This window comes from Archocentrus centrarchus, chromosome 8 (genome assembly GCF_007364275.1).
Source record: "Archocentrus centrarchus isolate MPI-CPG fArcCen1 chromosome 8, fArcCen1, whole genome shotgun sequence".
Classification (NCBI taxonomy): Eukaryota; Metazoa; Chordata; class Actinopteri; order Cichliformes; family Cichlidae; genus Archocentrus; species Archocentrus centrarchus.
In genome coordinates, this window is record NC_044353.1 from 2797436 (window position 1) to 2815726 (window position 18291).

General features: G+C 42.2%; 1 protein-coding gene across 2 annotated transcripts; it reads left to right on the plus strand.

Moving 5' to 3' along the window:
* The first annotated feature begins 837 nt into the window (after positions 1–837).
* LOC115785084 (trypsin-like) lies at positions 838–17520 on the plus strand. 2 transcript variants are annotated; one of them, XM_030736540.1, is made up of 6 exons: positions 838–912; positions 5272–5292; positions 6546–6708; positions 6787–7055; positions 7865–8007; positions 16575–17520. In XM_030736540.1, exons 1-6 carry the CDS (start codon positions 864–866, stop codon positions 16869–16871), a joined length of 942 nt encoding a protein of 313 aa, XP_030592400.1. In that variant the 5' UTR covers positions 838–863; the 3' UTR covers positions 16872–17520. The 2 variants fall into 2 exon arrangements, with proteins under 2 accessions (XP_030592400.1, XP_030592399.1); XM_030736539.1 differs by lacking the exon at positions 838–912 and adding an exon at positions 2586–2767.
* Positions 17521–18291: the final 771 nt, after the last annotated feature.

Genomic DNA, 18291 nt, shown 5'->3' on the forward strand with positions numbered 1-18291 from the left:
GGTGATCTGAACGCTCCCTTATTAAAGAGAGAAGCATTTAGGATTCATACATTAGACACCTTACCCCGCATGAAGAATCCAACCTGAGACCATTTCTGTAAATTATGAGCTCAGTTTTTCTATGAGTCAATATTTTTTATGTACATGTTTTTCTATTTACATGTGATAGACTTATTTATTTGTTTATTTCCTGCCATTTCTGTATGATTGATGTCTATTTGATTAGTTTTTTAAAACTTTTTTAACATCCTTAAAGTTTCACATTACCTTTTCCGTCTGGCTCGTTAGTGTTTTACAGCGTGGACGTGTCCTCATCTCCTTTTATCACTTCCATGAACAGCATCTCTAAACTGAAATGATTTGCATCACATTTGACTCTCTAACTCACGTCTGAGCTCATGAAGCAGCACGAAGGAGGTCGATTACCCCGATTAATGCTTCATGAGCTGCATGTTTGATTCCTGATGCAGAGAGATGATGAGAGGATTTTGGTGTGAAATTGTGTATTGAAAACATGGTGGAAAGATATTAGACTACAATAAAATATGTAAAATATAGACAAATATTTGTATATGTTGGTAGGAACTTGTGCGTAAATGTAAAAGTATGAATACAAAGAGAACAGTGTGGATGATTACATGTTTATGTTGAGTTAGAGGTTCTGGGAGGAGACGTCAGCTCTTTGTGCTGCAGGCAGAAACACAAATATGGGTGCTGGGAGCTCCGTTTGCGTCGCTCTATAAAGAAGGTGAGTCAGGTGTGTTTGAGGGTGTCACAGTCAGCTGGCAGATTTACGGCCACGCCCTCGTGTTGTTTAAACTCCTTCCTGCTGGCTGGAGTTTGGTGACACTGACAGTGTGGAGATGGAGCTGTTTCCATGTGGAGTCCTGCTGTTGGCCTTAGCGCTTACAGGTGAGTCTCACCTGAGAATTCATCTCATGATCTGATTTATTTCTTTAAATGATAATGAAAAGAAATTTGGTCCATCTGCTTTTACAAAATTGAGATTATTGACGTGATTTTATGATTATTATTATTACTGACTGCTCAGAGGCAGAGATTCATTCTGGTTTTAACCTCAAACATTAAAATCTGGGATTAAATCCATTAATTTCACCTTTTGTCCTCTTTTATCTGCATGATCATGAAAATCCAGAGCAACTGGTTTGACTCAGAGTTTTGGCACAGAAACCTGAGCTGAGCTCCTTTTTCTACAAATGATTTAATGACACAACAAACTGACTCACAGTTTATTATAAATAAATGAACAATAGAAACAGAATTTAATGGAAACAGCCAAGAATTCACCTGTGAGCAGTTTGTTGTAGCTTCTAGAGGCTTAAATCTTAAATTTATTGGAACATTTTTACTCTGCTTCATGTTTTTACTTCATTAAACTCAGAGATCATTTTAATGATGAATGAATTCATGTAAAGTGACAGTGTTGGTGCTTAAACTCAGGTCAGTGAGCACAGCCCACAAAAATGAAGGAACAACAATGAGGAAGGTCACACCTCATCAGTTTGTTGGTATAAAACGTGTCAAAGTAAGAATACGTCTAAAGTATATAAGAGTATTTGTAAGAAAACTGTGTAAAAATACACAAGTACAGATATACAGAGATGAATATTTGGGGCTTTTTAGTTGTAAATATAAAACCATAGACTCCTGTGTTAAAGCCTTCCAGCAGAAATGAGCATGTTTACAGGCTGATACAGAAACCTTTGGTCTGTGCAGCTCCTTCAGGTTTAATTTAGACTCACAGTTATGGGTGGAGCAGCTGCAGCTGTTTGTCAGGCTTCGCCTCAGTGAGGAAATTCTGGGAATTTGTCTCTGTGTGTGACAGTTCATGTACCAGCTCCTAACACAGCGCTGCAGCACCTCATCCAGACACGCTCCCTGTTATTCAGTGTTGGTGACTTTACGTCCTTGATGATTTTATATTTTTACCTTCTTAATGCAGAGGTTACCAGCTGGTGGGTGACCTCTGACCTCTGTGTTGGTCCACAGAGGGCATAAAAAAATAAGTAACACAGGTGCTCTCAGTCACAGGTACAATAGCAGCAGCTCAGACAGGACCAGCTCTAACCTGATAACCTCATTCAGAAAAAGCACGCAGACCGAGAGCCTCAAAGAAACCAGAGTTGCTCGTGTGACCGCAGCGCCTCAGAACCCCACAGAGAAAACAGACAGACAGGCCCCACTCTGCTAAAACAGCCACATGTACAGACAGGTGAAACAAACCAGGGAAACACGCTGCATATTTGATCTTTCTGCTCATCTGAAACAGTGACAGCAGCTTTATTCTGCACCAGGTGGCACTGAATCTGTCTCTGTGACTTCTCGGTGGTCCGGTTACCAAGTCGTTGTCCCCTAAAGGTTCATCAGGGTAACCAAACAAAACAGAGACGCTGAACTGTAAAAGTAGCATCTCACACAGGAGACAGACGGCCTCCTGCTGTGAACAAGATCCAGGATTGCAGCAACTAATGCATCATAGCACCTGTATGTACTGTAGATACCTGCACTGATACCATCGGCTCTGGCACAATAAAGGCTCCAAAGCATGATGATACCACCCCCGTGCTTTACTGACGGTGACTCAAACACATACTCTGTCAGAGCAGTTTGACCGGCTCCATCAGCTGCTCCACCATCAGGGCCGTTGTTTAAACTCCTTCCTGCTGGCTGGAGTTTGGTGATACTGACAGTGTGGAGATGGAGCTGTTTCCATGTGGAGTCCTGCTGTTGGCCTTAGCGCTTACAGGTGAGTCTCACCTGAGAATTCATCTCATGATCTGATTTATTTCACACTTTAAATGATAATGAAAAGAAATTTGGTCCATCTGCTTTTACAAAATTGAGATAATTGACGTGATTTTATGATTATTATTATTACTGACTGCTCAGAGGCAGAGATTCATTCTGGTTTTAACCTCAGACAAACATTAAAATCTGGGATTAAATCCATTGATTTCACCTTTTGTCCTCTTTTATCTGCATGATCATGAAAATCCACAGCAGCTGGTTTGACTCAGAGTTTTGTCACAGAAACCTGAGCTGAGCTCCTTTTTCTACAAATGATTTAATGACACAACAAACTGACTCACAGTTTATTATAAATAAATGAACAATAGAAACAGAATATAATGGAAACAGCCAAGAATTCACCTGTGAGCAGTTTGTTGTAGCTTCTAGAGGCCGTCCCTCCGTCAGCGTCCCTAACTCTGCTGAAGACCGAAAGATGGTTTTTAACAATGATTACAAAATAAGAAGAGCCCGGCTGAAAAACAGCAATCTGCTCTTCCTGTTCAGCACATCATCACCTCATCATCCAACAAAGCCCCCTTGTCCAGGCGAACGGAGCGAACACATGACAGCTGAGGCCCGTTCCCTCATTGTTCCACGACAAAGACAGCAGCTAAAATATGTGGACTGCTGAGCTCATCTTTGGTGGCTGTTCACTGGACCTCTCAATATAATAATAATATGATAATAACTATTATTTTAGGTGTCTTTCAAAACACTCAAAGTCAGAACTGGCCTAATGATGTACAGTCCACAGAGGAGAGGGAGGTCATCATTAGACTGTCAGAGAGGGAGGACGCTGGTTTAAAGTCCAAAGACGTGTGGACCTGAAGCTGATCTTCTTTCTGAGAGAAGGTCTGACTTTGTCTCATCCACTGAAACATTTGTTGTGAGATTTTCTGATCTGTGATGTTACCGTTCTATAACTGAGGTTATCACAGCCGTCCTTCTGATACAAACTAACAGAAACAGCTTTGTGTCCTGTTGAATTTCTCTGAGCTCTTCCCAAACTCTCTGATCTTTGAGTGAAGCTCCTTCAGCCTCTGAGCAGGAGCTCCAGCTGTACACATTCACTGAGTCAGAGGACGAGCTGAGCTCCGACCCTCTGCCCAGATTTCGATGGTGAACTCTGACACGACAGCGTTCTGAAACATTCCTTCGTCTCGATAACATCAGTTTGGATGACACTGATCTCGAAACTGAAAACAGCATCTGCTCTTTCTGGAGATAAAAACTGGTTTCAACATTTTTGTTTGTTTAAAATATTTTCTGACATCATACTTTTAGTCTCCGAGTCTCCACAGTTTAGTTAAAGGTGCAGACGGGATGTTTCAGTCTGATCTTTATGTCTTATCCAGACCGCCCAGCTTCACTCTGAGGTACCAGCTTTTTAAACCTGGAGGTCACCAAAGGTCACCACGTCTGTGCTGTGAACGTATGTCTGTTAGAAAAGAGCTCCTGGGTTTGTTATGAGGAAGAAGCCGTGGCTGCACTGGCGCTAAATTTCCCCAGAAATGTAAAAACCAAAGGGATAAAAATTCCCCGTGAGAAATCTCGTCTGGCAGGTTTGACTCTCGCTGTGAGCGCGAGTCTCCGGCTGAAGGTCGCAGACTGATTCTCTGAGGATCATCTCAAACAGATCACATCAGAAACTAGACTCACACCTCCACAAGTTAAAATGATACAGAAAGCAGCGACAACATGGACACAACAACACAACAACATGGAGTCATTCCCAGTGGGTAGTGCTCACAGTTTGTTATTCAGGATTTCCAAAAACAGGAAAATCGTAGAGAAATTCCTTTAAATCTGTGACGTACAAAAATACAGGACAGGAAATGTTGACTGCAATAATTATTAAAGTTAAATGAATGAATGCAGGAGCTCTTCATGACTCAGGCCTGAGACACACCCTGAAACCTTTCAGTGCAGCAATGAGGATGCTGCGTTCTTCCTCATACTGATAATGAAATTATACATTTCCACCATATTTACCACCAGTTAATGAATTTAATTAAATATTTATCAGACTGATTTATATTTTTTGTTTAGTTCAGTCAGAATTCACACTAAATTTGAATTTCCTTCATCTCCCTCTGAGTCCACTTTAAATGTGTTTGTGTGCTCAGCTGCAGGGATTGCAGAAATGTTCCCGTTCAGTCTCCATGTTAACAGATTTGCTGCCACTCAAACATTAAACTGTGATACTGATCAGTGCAAATATAACATGATGAGGGCTGTTTCTGCACACAGTTCGCTCTCAGCCTGTTCCTGTTCTCAGGGCGGCTGCTGATATTTCCGGTCTTTCAACACACTTGTTCTTTCTTAGAAACTGATAAAGTCTTTTTATCCTTTGTTCTGCTTCATGCCATAAACTCCAGCCATGCCTGGAACTTCTGACATCACGCTAAGACCAACAGGTCTGCTCAGTTCTAATCAATCATGTCTCTGTCTCTCCAACAGGAAGCGAAGCACAAATTGATGGTGAGTGCTGCTGATTCAGCCTTAATATGTACACACACACACACACACACACACACACACACCTGGATTCACCCATGTTTTGTGTATGTGCCGGCTGTGGCTTCATTCCAGGGAGCAGGGTGACCCTGAGTTAGGAGTCACCATGGCAACGAGTAAATAAAGAGAATTTCTGCCATTACTGGATAAAAATGAGATTCAGATAAAAACAACTTTTTCTCAGTTTAACTGCTTTAATCTGATCTGAGATCAGTTTCACTGATAGATGACAGCTCTCTGAACAGCCACAGCAGAGAAGTTTCACTGAGTTACTGTTAAAGGTCAGAGGTCAGTCACAGTTTCATGTTCTCAGAAATTCAGTAAGTTTGGGAGGATGAGACATTTTAACTAAAGAATTCTGATCCTGTCAGGAAAGTGAATCCATTATGACGGGTTCTGGGAAATGACTGGAGCCTGAACTGGATCTGGACCTTATCCGGTCTGAATCCCTGATCCATGTTACAAAAATAACAAACTAACATCTAACTGGGATTTCAGAGCTTGTAGAAACATAAACGTCTGCAGATGAATTCGCTCCTCTGACGCTCTGACAGCCACTTTATGAAGGAGGAAATGAATCAGTGTCAGACAGGTGGTTCAGGTGCAGCAGGAGGGGCGGAGTCAGAGAGACACTCACAGGTTGTTGGATAAAATCTGCCAGGTTAGGGTCACAGAGTCTGTTACCATGGAAAGTTTCCTGATTTTAGGGTTACAAACCCAGAGTTGGAGCTAAACCTGCTTCCTGAAGCTCTGAAGCTGCTGTCCTGCTTTTAACCCCTTAACTGGCAGCAAAAAAATCACCTGACAAAAACTACATAACGCCTTCTGGTTATTATTGGCTCTGAACAACCCATTTCATAGCCTATTAATCGGCTGCGTCTGGTCCGCGGGCCGAATGAAGTGCATTTATATGGCAGGCTAGACCCGCCCATTTTGACTGACACCTCATTCGGCCAATCATGTTAAGAAATGGGTTTCCCAGAGCCAATAATACTCAGAGGGCGTCACGTAGCTTTGTCAGGTGATTTGGTGCAGCCAGTTACATGACTGGCCGAATGACGTGTCAATAAAAATGGGAGGGTCTAGCCTGCCATATAAAAGGGACTACAAACGGCCCGTCACCGGGCCCTTGCCAGTTAAGGGGCTACTGAAGATAAACAGAAGCTCTGAAGAGCCCAGAGTCATGTTACTGTATGCATGTGTGTGTTTGCCTCCAGTTTGCGGCACTGCTCCGCTCAACAACAGGATCGTAGGAGGTCAGACGGCTCCTGAAGGGGCGTGGCCCTGGCAGGCCAGTCTGCACAGGTCTGGTTCACACTTCTGTGGAGGCTCCCTGATCAACAACCAGTGGATCCTGACTGCTGCCCACTGTTTCCAGAGGTGAGCTCATCACATGACCCACCCTCTTCACCTCTCTGAACCAAAGCATTAACCGTCACTATTTTTTGGTTTTCTCAGCACCAGCACATCAGGACTGATTGTTTACCTCGGACGCCAGTCACAGGAAAGCTCTAATCCTAATGAGGTTTCCAGATCAGTGTCCCAGATAATCATACATCCAAACTATGACTCCAACACCAACGACAACGACATAACACTGCTGCAGCTGTCCTCGACTGTTCAGTTCACCAACTACATCAGACCCGTGTGCCTGGCAGCTCAGGGCAGCAGCTTCTCTGCTGGGACGACTGTCTGGGTCACCGGCTGGGGAGATATCCAGTTTGGCGGTGAGAATTAGAGCAGTGAATTATTAACTTTTAATGTTATAATCTGATTATAATGATACTCTGCTGATGATAATTTTAGCTCAATATATTCTGCTTTTCTGGCATATCCACCAAATACCAGCAGTGGACGTTCATATTAAACATGACTAAAGTTTCTATAATGAGGTCTGTGTATGTACAGTAATGATACCTGTGAGCTCAGACTGCTCTAAACACTGTTTACACAGTTTATTCAAACTCTCTGATCTACATGATTTAATTCAGTTTAATTCAATTTTATTTATTTAATGACAAATCACAAGAACAGTGAAACAAAAGGGACAAAAGACACACTGTGGAAGAGAGACAGAGATTAATAATAACTAATGATTAAATGCAGAGTGGAATATAAACAGAGTTGAATGAAGAATAAACACCCAGCCTAGGCCTATAGCAGCATAACTAAGGGAGGGTTCAGGGTCACCTGATCCAGCCCTAACTATAAGCTTTATCATAAAGGAAAGTTTTAAGCCTAATCTTAAAAATAGAGAGGGTGTCTGTCTCCTGAATCCAAGCTGGGAGCTGGTTCCACAGAAGAGGGGCCTGAAAGCTGAAGGCTCTGCCTCCCATTCTACTCTAAATCAGTGCACTCAGGCTGAGTGTTAGTTTGTGGGTGCTTCAATCTACCAGAGCCTGTCCCACAGAAATGATAAAGATCAATAATAATAATAGAAACCCTGTGTGAACTTTCAGTACTGTGGATATGAAGCAGTTTCTTCAGAGCTGGTGGTTTCAGACCTAAATGCTGAGATCTCTGTTTTCTTTCCCAGTTTCTCTTCCAAACCCTCAGAGTCTGCAGGAGGTGAGCATTCCTGTCGTGTCCAACAGTCAGTGTAACACAGACTACAGTGGTGGCATCACAAGCAACATGATCTGTGCCGGCCTGACTCAGGGGGGAAAGGACTCCTGCCAGGTGAGTCTGAGTCCATCAGAGTCTGAAATCCTGATTTAAAACAGCAGACAGTGGAAACTTTGAAGGATCTGAAACATGAAACATACATTTGTTCATTTGACTTGACTGAGTTTAAGTGTCCAAATGTTTTCACTGCACTGAAAAACTCGATGAATTAGCTTAGCTTAAACTGTTTAAGTTTATTAACTTCAGTCATTTAAGTGCATTAAGTTGTTGTGTATTTATTTAAAAAAAAAACAGTAAAAACAATGATATAAAAATGAACCAAGTAACAACAAATATAACATTTTACTTAATTATTTTTTTTTGTGACCTGACTGAGTTGAGTGACAGTTAAAGGTTTAGTTTAAAGCGCAAAATAGTTTTTTGAGTTTTGATTACATATTTATAAAAAGACGTTTTAACCCTCTGATTCATCAAACAGCTGTAACTGTCTCCACATTTTGTGTGCGTCCTCCTCAAGTCCCAGATCGGACTCTTCTGTCCAGCCTACAGTGATCCACCACACACACACACACGCACACAGGTGGTGTGTGGGGTACTTATGGTGGTGTTGCTGGTTCAGTTTATTATTATTATTATTATTGTTATTAAACCTTTATTTTACCAGGTAAAATGTTTGATAACCAGTTCTCATTTACAAACATGACCTGGACAAGAGGCCCCAATGAAATCAGGTCCACTACACATAGATACACATAAACATAAACATATAAACATACATACAAAAAGTAATCAATCAATCAATCAATTAATCAATCATAGATTAGCATGGAACATGCATATAAATCATGAAACGTGGATAAAAAAAGGACTGAGAAGAAGAAAAGATGAGTTAGCATAAAGGAAAGAGAGGGGACATTAATGTGTGTGTATGATTGTACGCATGTATGAATATACATATAGCAGAAAGTGTATGTAGGTGTGTAAATTAGTGTGACCTGGGGTGGTCAGCATGAGCAACAGTCAAATATGATCTGTTGCATTTTATGGTTGAAAGTAGGAGGAGATGCTAAAGTTGCAAGTTTGAGGAGCTTTGTAACGTGGAAAGAGTTGCAGCCAAAAACAGTAGAGGTATTGGGAATGGTGAGCTTAATGTATTCACTTGACCTTGTGTGATATTTATTCTGACTACATGAAGAAGAGATGACAGATAAGGTGGTGGCTTGCCCAGGATTGTCTTATAGATGAAGTGAAACCAGTGATGGAGCCGCCGGGTATGAAGGGAGGGCCAGCCCACCAGTTTATAGAGGCGATAGTGATGAGTGTGGAAAGGCACATTAGTGGCAAAGTGGATGGCTGAGTGATGAAGAGTGTCCAGTTTTCTGAGAGCAGTGCTGTTGCCATTGACTTTGACTTTTGTCTGAAGATTGTTGATGTGTGTGGTGAAAGACAGATGAATCCAGCCAGATGCCTAGGTATTTGCTTTAATGTACTTTAAAGCTGTGCCATTGGCACAGCTAATCTTGGGGGGATTGGAGGTCTCATTTTTTCGACCAAAGATGATGCATTTGGTCTTACTGGTGTTAAGGTGGAGATGGAGGCTGTGAAGTTACTGCTCTACAGAGGAGAGGCTGAGTTGAAGTGTAGATGCTGCAGAATGTAATGAAGGTCCAATTGACTATAGGATGATGTCATCAGCTTAAAGATGTATTTGGGAACTGCCAGGAGCTTTGACCATCATTAATGATTGAAAACAGCGTTGGTCCCAAGCTGGAGCCCTGAGGCACACCTTTGGAGATGGTTAATGTTTCTGACAAGAGGTTTTCTGTTTTTAGCTGCTGGACACGGTCAGCTAGAAAGCTGGAAAACCAGTCACAGCAGGTGGTGGACAGACCACTGCTGGAAAGCAGACCTAAGAGGATCCAATGATCGACTGAATCAAAGGCTTTGGCAAGGCCAATGAAGGCAGCCATGCAGATCTTCTTGCTGTCTAATGCTGTAATAATGTCATCAAGGACCTTCGTGATGGCGGTCATACATCCATGTCCAGAACAAAAACCAGATTGAAGGTCAGACTGGATATTGTTTGAAACAAGGTGGTGGCTTAGCTGTTTATGAACCAGCCTCTCCAGGACTTTGGATAGGCATGGTAAAATGGAAATGGGTCGATAGCAGTTGGGGTCTGAGCCAGAGCCCCCTTTGAAGAGAGGGAAAATAATGGCTGATCTTAGGCTGAGTTTATGTACCTAAAAGACTGGGCACTGTATATCACTTAAGTCAGCTGAAGTTATTCTGCAGCACTGAATGTAAATGTGCAACTGTCCCATAAACTGAATCCTGTTTCCTTATTATTAGCATATGTCTGTGTAGATTCTCAGTCATCCGGGTCATAGTATCTCATAGTATATCTTGAAAAAAGGCGACTGGACTTCTTTTTGTTTCTTGAAGAAGTTTCACCTCTCATCAGAAAGGCTTCTTCAGTTCTCAACCAAATGGTGGAGAGACCCAGGTATTTAAACCCCTGTGGGCGTAGTCCCCTGGAGGTGGTTATGACCCTCTATTGATCATGTGCATAATCACATGTGCCCAGGTGTGAAAGGAGGCGTGAGTCATTTCAATCAGTGGTTTCAGTTGAAACCAATTTAGGACTCCGCTCCATTGTTTCCTGTGGCCTACTGAGGTCACTAGAACAAAGGTGTGAATGGGGGTTGAGACGTCTGGGAAGGGAGCTCAGGACAGCACTGTAAGCGGGGGAAAGTTGGTGACGTAATCCACCTCCTCTGTTCAATGATGGTTGTTCACAGTGGACATAGATGGCTTCTTTCACTCCTCTTTCAAACCATCTGTCTTCCCTGTCCATAATGTGAACATTGGCATCCTCAAAGAGTGACCTTTGACCTTCAGATGCAGATGTACAGCTGAGTCTTGTCCTGTCGAGGTGGCTCTTCTATGTTGTGCCATTCGTTTGTGAAGCAGCCGTGTGGTTTCTCCAATGTAGAGGTCCGAGCACTCTTCACTGCACTGAACAGCAGACACTTTATTGCTGATCTTGTGTTTGGCGGGTTTGTCCTTGGGATGAACCAGTTTTAGGGTGTGACTTGGTTTGAAGTATACTGAGATGTCATGCTTGGAGAAGATTCTTCTGAGTTTCTCTGACAAGCCTGACACATAAGGGATGACAATGTTGTTCCTCTTGTCCTTCCTATTCTCTGTAGTTTGTGTTTGGCCTTCATTCCTGTGCATCTTAGCTGATTTCATGAAAGCCCAGTTGGGGTAACCACATGTTTTGAGGGCTTTCTTAATATGTGTGTGTTCTTTTTGTTTCCCTTCTGCCTCAGAGGGAACACTTTCTGCCCGGTGTTGTAGGGTCCTGATCACCCCAAGTTTGTGTTCCAGAGGGTGGTGGGAGTCAAAGAGGAGATACTGGTCTGTGTGTGTGGGCTTCTGGTAAACTTCAATGTTGAGGCTTCCATCATCCTTGATAAGCACTGCACCATCCAGGAATGGTAACTTGTTATCTCTGGTGTCCTCCCTGGTAAACCGTATGTATTTATCCACTGAGTTGATGTGGTCAGTGAAGGCTTCTACTTCCTGGGTTTTGGTTTTGACCCAGGTGTCATCTGTACCAGTGGCTAGGTGCCATCTCTTTGAAAGAACCAAGAGCTTTATTTTCCACTTCCTCCATGTAAAGGTTGGCTACAATAGGTGACACTAAGGAGCCCATGGCACATCCATGTTTCTGTCTGTAGAATCCATCATTGTATTTAAAATATGTTGTGGTAAGGCAGAGGTCTAAAAGTGCACAAATCTGATCTGGGGTAAAGCTGGTTCTGTTCTGTAAGGAGTCGTCGTCCTGTAGTCCTCTTCTGACGGTCTCCACTGCCTCAGTTGTGGGTATGCAAGTGAAAAGTGAAACCACATCAGAGGACACCATGGTTTCATCTGGATTCAGTACAAGATTCTGGACCTTGTTTGTAAAATCTGTGGAGTTTTCAATGTGGTGGGGTGTGATGCCAACAAGCGGTGATAAGATGGTGGCGAGGTGTTTGGAAATGTTGTACGTGACCGAGTTTATGCTGCTGATAATGGGTTGGAGTGGGACTCCTTTGTGGATCCACCTTGGCCCGGGCCCCTCTCTCTGTGTGGGGTTTGCATGTTCTCCCCGTGTCGGCGTAGGTTTCCTCCCACAGTCCAAAAACATGCACTTACTGGGGTTAGGTTAATTGGCTACTCTAAATTGCCCATAGGTGTGAATGTGAGCATGAGTTTAAGTGTTGTCTGTCTCTCTGTGTTGGCGCTGCAACAGGCTGGGGACCTGTACAGGGTGTACCCTGCCTCTTCCCCTATGTCAGCTGGGATAGGCTCCAGCCCCCCCCCCTTTGTATTGTGGGTAAAGACCGTACAATAATGCCGAGAAAACCCAACAGTCAAAACGACCCCCTGTGAGCAGCACTTGGTGACACAGGAAAGGAAAAACTCCCTTTAACAGGAAGAAACCTCCAGCAGAACCAGGCTTAGGGAGGGGGGGTCATCTGCTGAGGGGGGAGAGACAGAGATTAATAATAACTAATGATTAAATGCAGAGTGGGGTATAAACAGAGTAAATAAGATGAATGAAAAGAAACAGTGCATCATGGGAACCCCCCCCCCCCCCCCCCCCCCCAGTAGCCTAGGCCTATAGCAGCATAACTAAGGGAGGGTTCAGGGTCACCTGATCCAGCCCTAACTATAAGCTTGATAATAAAGGAAAGTTTTAAGCCTAATCTTAAAAATAGAGAGGGTGTCTGTCTCCTGAATCCAAGCTGGGAGCTGGTTCCAAAGAAGAGGGGCCTGAAAGCTGAAGGCTTTGCCTCCCATTCTAGTCTTAAGTATCCTAGGAACCACAAGTAAGCCAGCAGTCTGAGAACGAAGTGCTCTGTTGGGGTGATATGGTACTATGAGGTCTTTCAGGGAGCTTTTAGGACAGCCTGATAATAATGAATTACAATAGTCCAGCCCAGTCCCGTCGCCAGATCTCAGTCTTAAGGGGGGCTTAAGAAATCCAACGGGGGGCACCACTATTATTAGCTTGATTAGTGATCTGGCTTGGGTGGGCGGGCCAGGGCGGGCCCAAGCGTATCAGTGGGCGGGCACGGCCCCCTAGGGCCCGCCCATAGCGACGGGTCTGGTCCAGCCTAGAAGTAATAAATGCATGAATTAGCTTTTCAGCATCACTCTGAGAAAGGATGTTTCTAATTTTAGAAATATTGCACAAATACAAAACAGCGGTCCTACATATTTGTTTAATATGTGCATTGAAGGACATATCCTGGTCAAAAATGACTCCAAGATTTCTCACAGTGTTACTGGATCCCAAAGTAATTGATGTGTGTCATCTGGCTTCATTGATAGGTAAAGCTGAGTATCATCTGCATAACAATGAAAATTGATGCAGTGCTTTCTAATAATACTGCCTAAGGAAAGCATGTATAATGTAAATAGAATTGGTCCTAGCACAGAACCCTGTGGAACTCCATAATTAACCTTAGTGTATGAAGAAGACTCCCCATTTACATGAACAAACTGGAGTCTATTAGATAAATATGATTCAAACCACTGCAGTGCAGTACCTTTAATACCTATAGCAAGCTCTAATCTCTGTAATAAAATGTTATGGTCAACAGTATCAAAGCTGCACTGAGGTCCAACAGGACAAGAACAGAGATGAGTCCACTGTCAGAGGCTCTAAGAAGATCATTTGTAACCTTCACTAATGCTGTTTCTGTACTGTGATGAATTCTGAAACCTGACTGAAACTCTTCAAATAAACCGTTCCTCTGCAGATGATCAGTTAGCTGTTTTACAACTACTCTTTCAAGAATCTTTGAGAGAAAAGGAAGGTTGGAGATTGGCCTATAATTAGCTAAGACAGCTGGGTCAGTGATGGCTTTTTAAGTAGAGGTTTAATTACAGCCACCTTGAAGGCCTGTGGTACACAGCCAACTAATAAAGACTGATTGATCATTTTTAAGATTGAAGCATCAATAATTGGAAAGACTTCTTTGAACAGTCTAGTAGGAATGGGATCTAATAAACATGTTGCTGGTTTGGAGGAAGTAACTATTGAAGTTTACTCAGAAAGATCAACTGGAGCCAAAGAGTCTAAACAAATACCAGCAGTGCTGAAAGCAGCCGAACATGAAGAATAATCTTGGAGATGGTTCTGAATAATTTTTTCTCTAATGTCTAAAATTTTATTTGTAAAGAAATCCATGAAGTCACTACTAGTTAAAGTGAAAGGAATACTCGGCTCTACAGAGCTCTGACTCTTTGTCAGCCTGGCTACAGTGCTGAAAACAAACCAAAATACAAAATCCTCTTGGGAAACAAATGTAGGGTAATCCAAAAAAACCAAAGCAAGGCTACGCAGGAACACACAAGCTCAACGACAGGACATAATCAATGACACAACAACAAGCAGAGGAAACACAGCACTTAAATATACCTGGGAATAACCAAGGAAAGTGGAAACAGCAGGGACCACAGCTGAACACAATGACACTGACGAGACAAGGGGAAGCAAAACTAAACACACTGCACAAGAAACAAGACTTTACCAAAATAAAACAGGAAGTGGACACCAAGACAAAGACACAACAACTTGACAAACATGAACCACAAATACAAAAACACTGGGCACAGCCCAGGACCATGACAGTCAGGCACTTCTGATTTGAGGCTTTCCTTTTCAGAGGAGCCACAGTATCCAAAGTCGTACGCAGTGAGGATGTAAAACTATTGACGAGATAATCGACCTCACTGGGAGCAGAGTTTAGGTAGCTGCTCTGCACTGTGTTGGCACTGAAGAGCATAATAATGAAGGAATTAGATCCTTAAACTTAGTTACAGCACTTTCAGAAAGACTTCTACTGTAATAAAACTTATTCCCCACTGCTGTGTAATCCATTAAAGTAAATGTAAATGTTACTAAGAAATGATCAGACAGGAGGGGGCTTTCAGGGAATACTGTTAGGTCTTCAGTTTCTATGCCATATGTCAGGACAAGATCCAGAGTATGATTAAAGTGGTGGGTGGGCTCCTTTACATTTTGAGAGAAGCCAAGTGAATCTAACAATAGATTAAATGCAGTGTTGAGGCTGTCATTCTCAGCATCTACATGGATGTTAAAATCACCCACTATAATTATTTTATCTGAACTGAGCACTAAATCAGATAAAAAGTCTGAGAAATCAGACAGAAACTCTGAGTAAGGACCAGGTGGACGATAGATAATAACAAATAAAACAGGTTTTTGAGTTTCCCAATTAGGATGGACAAGACTAAGAGTCAGGCTTTCAAAAGAATGAAAACTTTGTCTGGGTCTGTGATTAATTAATAAGCTGGAAATGAAGATTGCAGCTAATCCTCCTCCTCGACCTGTGCTTCGAGCATTCTGACAGTTACTGTGACTCGGGGGTGTTGATTCATTTAAACTAACATATTCATCCTGCTGTAACCAGGTTTCTGTAAGGCAGAATAAATCAATATGCTGATCAATTATTAAATCATTTACTAACAGGGACTTGGAAGAGAGAGACCTAATGTTTAATAATCCACATTTAATTGTTTTATTCTTTGGTGCAGTTGATGAAGCTGTATTATTTATTGTTTTTGAATTTTTATGCTTAAATTGTTTTTTTTTTTTCTTGCTGATTTTGGGTTTGTTTTTTGGTGGTCTGGGAGGAGGCACCGACTCTGTGGGGATGGGGTTTTGGGGTCCATTGATCCAAATTTTCAATGTTTTGTTCTCCGAGCCACTTTAGGACTTTAAATTCCATTCTCGATCCAACAGGGAGCCAATGAAGAGAAGCCAATATAGAAACATTCAAAAATACTTGAAACAGCAACTGATACCATAAAGTCACCAGAAACATGTTTATTAAGATCAGGTGATCAGTAGATCCATTTTCACATCCACATCTATGTAAGAAGGCCAGAGGAGTCGCCCCCTGCTGGACATCAGAAACAACGTCTGTTTAAGGCATTTTGTCTATGTTTTCTAACCCACTTGGCAAAATCTCAAAGATGAGGAAACTGATTTTTGGCAGTCGTCTAACCCACGCTCAGATTTGGTTTTAAAAGTGACAGCTTGAGGGAAAGACGTCCCTTTGGGTCTATATTTGGTTCTAAGGACAATGAACATCTCCTCCTCCTCAGTACTTTGACTGTCCACAAGTTTGTATGTATGCATAACACAATGTGAGACCACATCGTGATTTACATTTAAATATATAGATATAGATATAAATATAAATGAACACACACAGTTGGGAATACCTATCAGAGTAGCAGGAACTGTTGTGTGGTTGTCTGACACACATTTTTGAATATTTGACATGATGACATGTAATCTAGAATCCACTAAACATTGACCTTTGAACCAAATTCAACCGTTGGCAGTTTTGTGCCTTTTAGAAACCTGAGTAACAGGAAATCTCTCTGTGGTTAAACATAGAGGCATAAAAAGAAGATCAAAGTCTCTGTGAAAGTTAATGACTGACCAACATGTTTAGCCCACAATAAAACATCCATGGATGTCTTTGTGTGTTCATGCTTGCTGTAACCATCATGTGTGATGTGTGCAGGGCGACTCTGGAGGCCCGATGGTGAGTAAAAACAGTGCTATTTGGGTCCAGGCTGGAGTCGTGAGTTTTGGGAAAGGCTGTGCTGAGCCCAATTTCCCAGGAGTCTATGCCCGAGTATCAGAGTACCAGTCCTGGATCAACAGCCAAATCACGACCAACCAGCCGGGCTTCATCGACTTTGTAGCCTCCTCCTCCTCTTCCAGTTCAGCCACAAGAGCGTCTCTCTTCATCTCCCTCTCAGTTCCTCTGCTGCTCTCCATCCTGCCCGCCCTCTTGTCTCTCTTTGTCCTCTCATAGCAGCTTTAATGAATCTCAGTGTGGTTTAGCTGAATGCAGCAGTTTCAGACAGCATCACTGGGAAAACTGTATCATACTTATTTTCATCTTAAAAAATGTAAAAGTTATCCACTTTGCTGTTTTATTAACTGTACAGAGAACTGTTGAAGTACAGCTGGAATGTTTGAGTTTACTGATGTTTGTAAAGTCACAAAAATAGAAAACAAACAAACAAAAAACCCTAAAAAAACCTGATTTTAAATTGATTAGCTCAAATATTAAATGACAAACCCTCACAGCACCTGCTTTTAATGAAGGAACCTGATCACACACAAACCTCAGGAACAATGGCTGCTGTCACTGTGAAGTTTATGAGCACAAATGTAACACAACTAAAGCAGGTTTATCAACTTTATTTCCTCTTTTTAAAACCTTCATTAATTCCTTTGACTTTTAATGCTTTAAAATGTTTGATCCAGGTGCCACTACCTGAACTGCTGTTTAACACAGAGGAGGAATGTTTACAGTTATTATCATTCACACTCTTTTAAAATGATCAGGGGCTTATGAGAAACACTTTTGATTTCCTGCTGTTTGTTTGGCATCTTAACATCTACACAGTCTGGTTTTATATCTGTCCTGTTGCATTATGTTAAATAAATCATATTTTCCTGGATGCAGGATTCTGTGTGCAGCTTTTTATTGGGTTCATGGCCAGTGAACAGCTGGACTCTAGAGCAGGGCTCCAGATAAACGTTCACAGGTTTTATTTAGAGGCAAACAGATAATCAGCCCGGTAAGTGGAGCAGAGGTGCGAGCAGTACAATGGCATTCAGAGCGCGGGAGCCGGAAACACTACCTGTAGTTCAGTCAGCGATCCAGCAAAGACCAACAGCTAGTGATGAGTCTTTCTGTACTGAGGCTTCGAAGCGTGCATCGAGGCTTGTGTTGATGACATTTGGTCTTCCAGTCTGAGTATTTCAGATCTACGGGGATTTTCTCCAACATCTGTAGGTTTATAGAGATTTATAGAGAATAGTCCACAAAAGATCAAATACTTAGTGAGCACCGGTTTTATGGGACAAACGGTCTTGATGATACCAGAGATCAGAGGAGAATAATCAGACTGCTTTGAGCAGATATGAAGACATTAATACAAATAACTTCTTGTTACAACTAAGATATGCAGAAGAGCACCTCTCAACACACAACACATGTATGGGCTCCAGCTACAGAAGACCATAGTGGGCGTTGTCTCTCATAAAACAAGAGCTTCAAAAAGAAAAAGCTAAATGGGAAAAACAGCAACGAGAACTTGAAGAGCGCCTCATTGCAGTAACGAGAGCAGCAGCTCAGGAAAAAAGGCTGAATTACAACAGGCTGAGAAGAAGAAACAGACACAGTGAGATCTGAGACTCGTGCTGCTGCAGAAAAACTCACA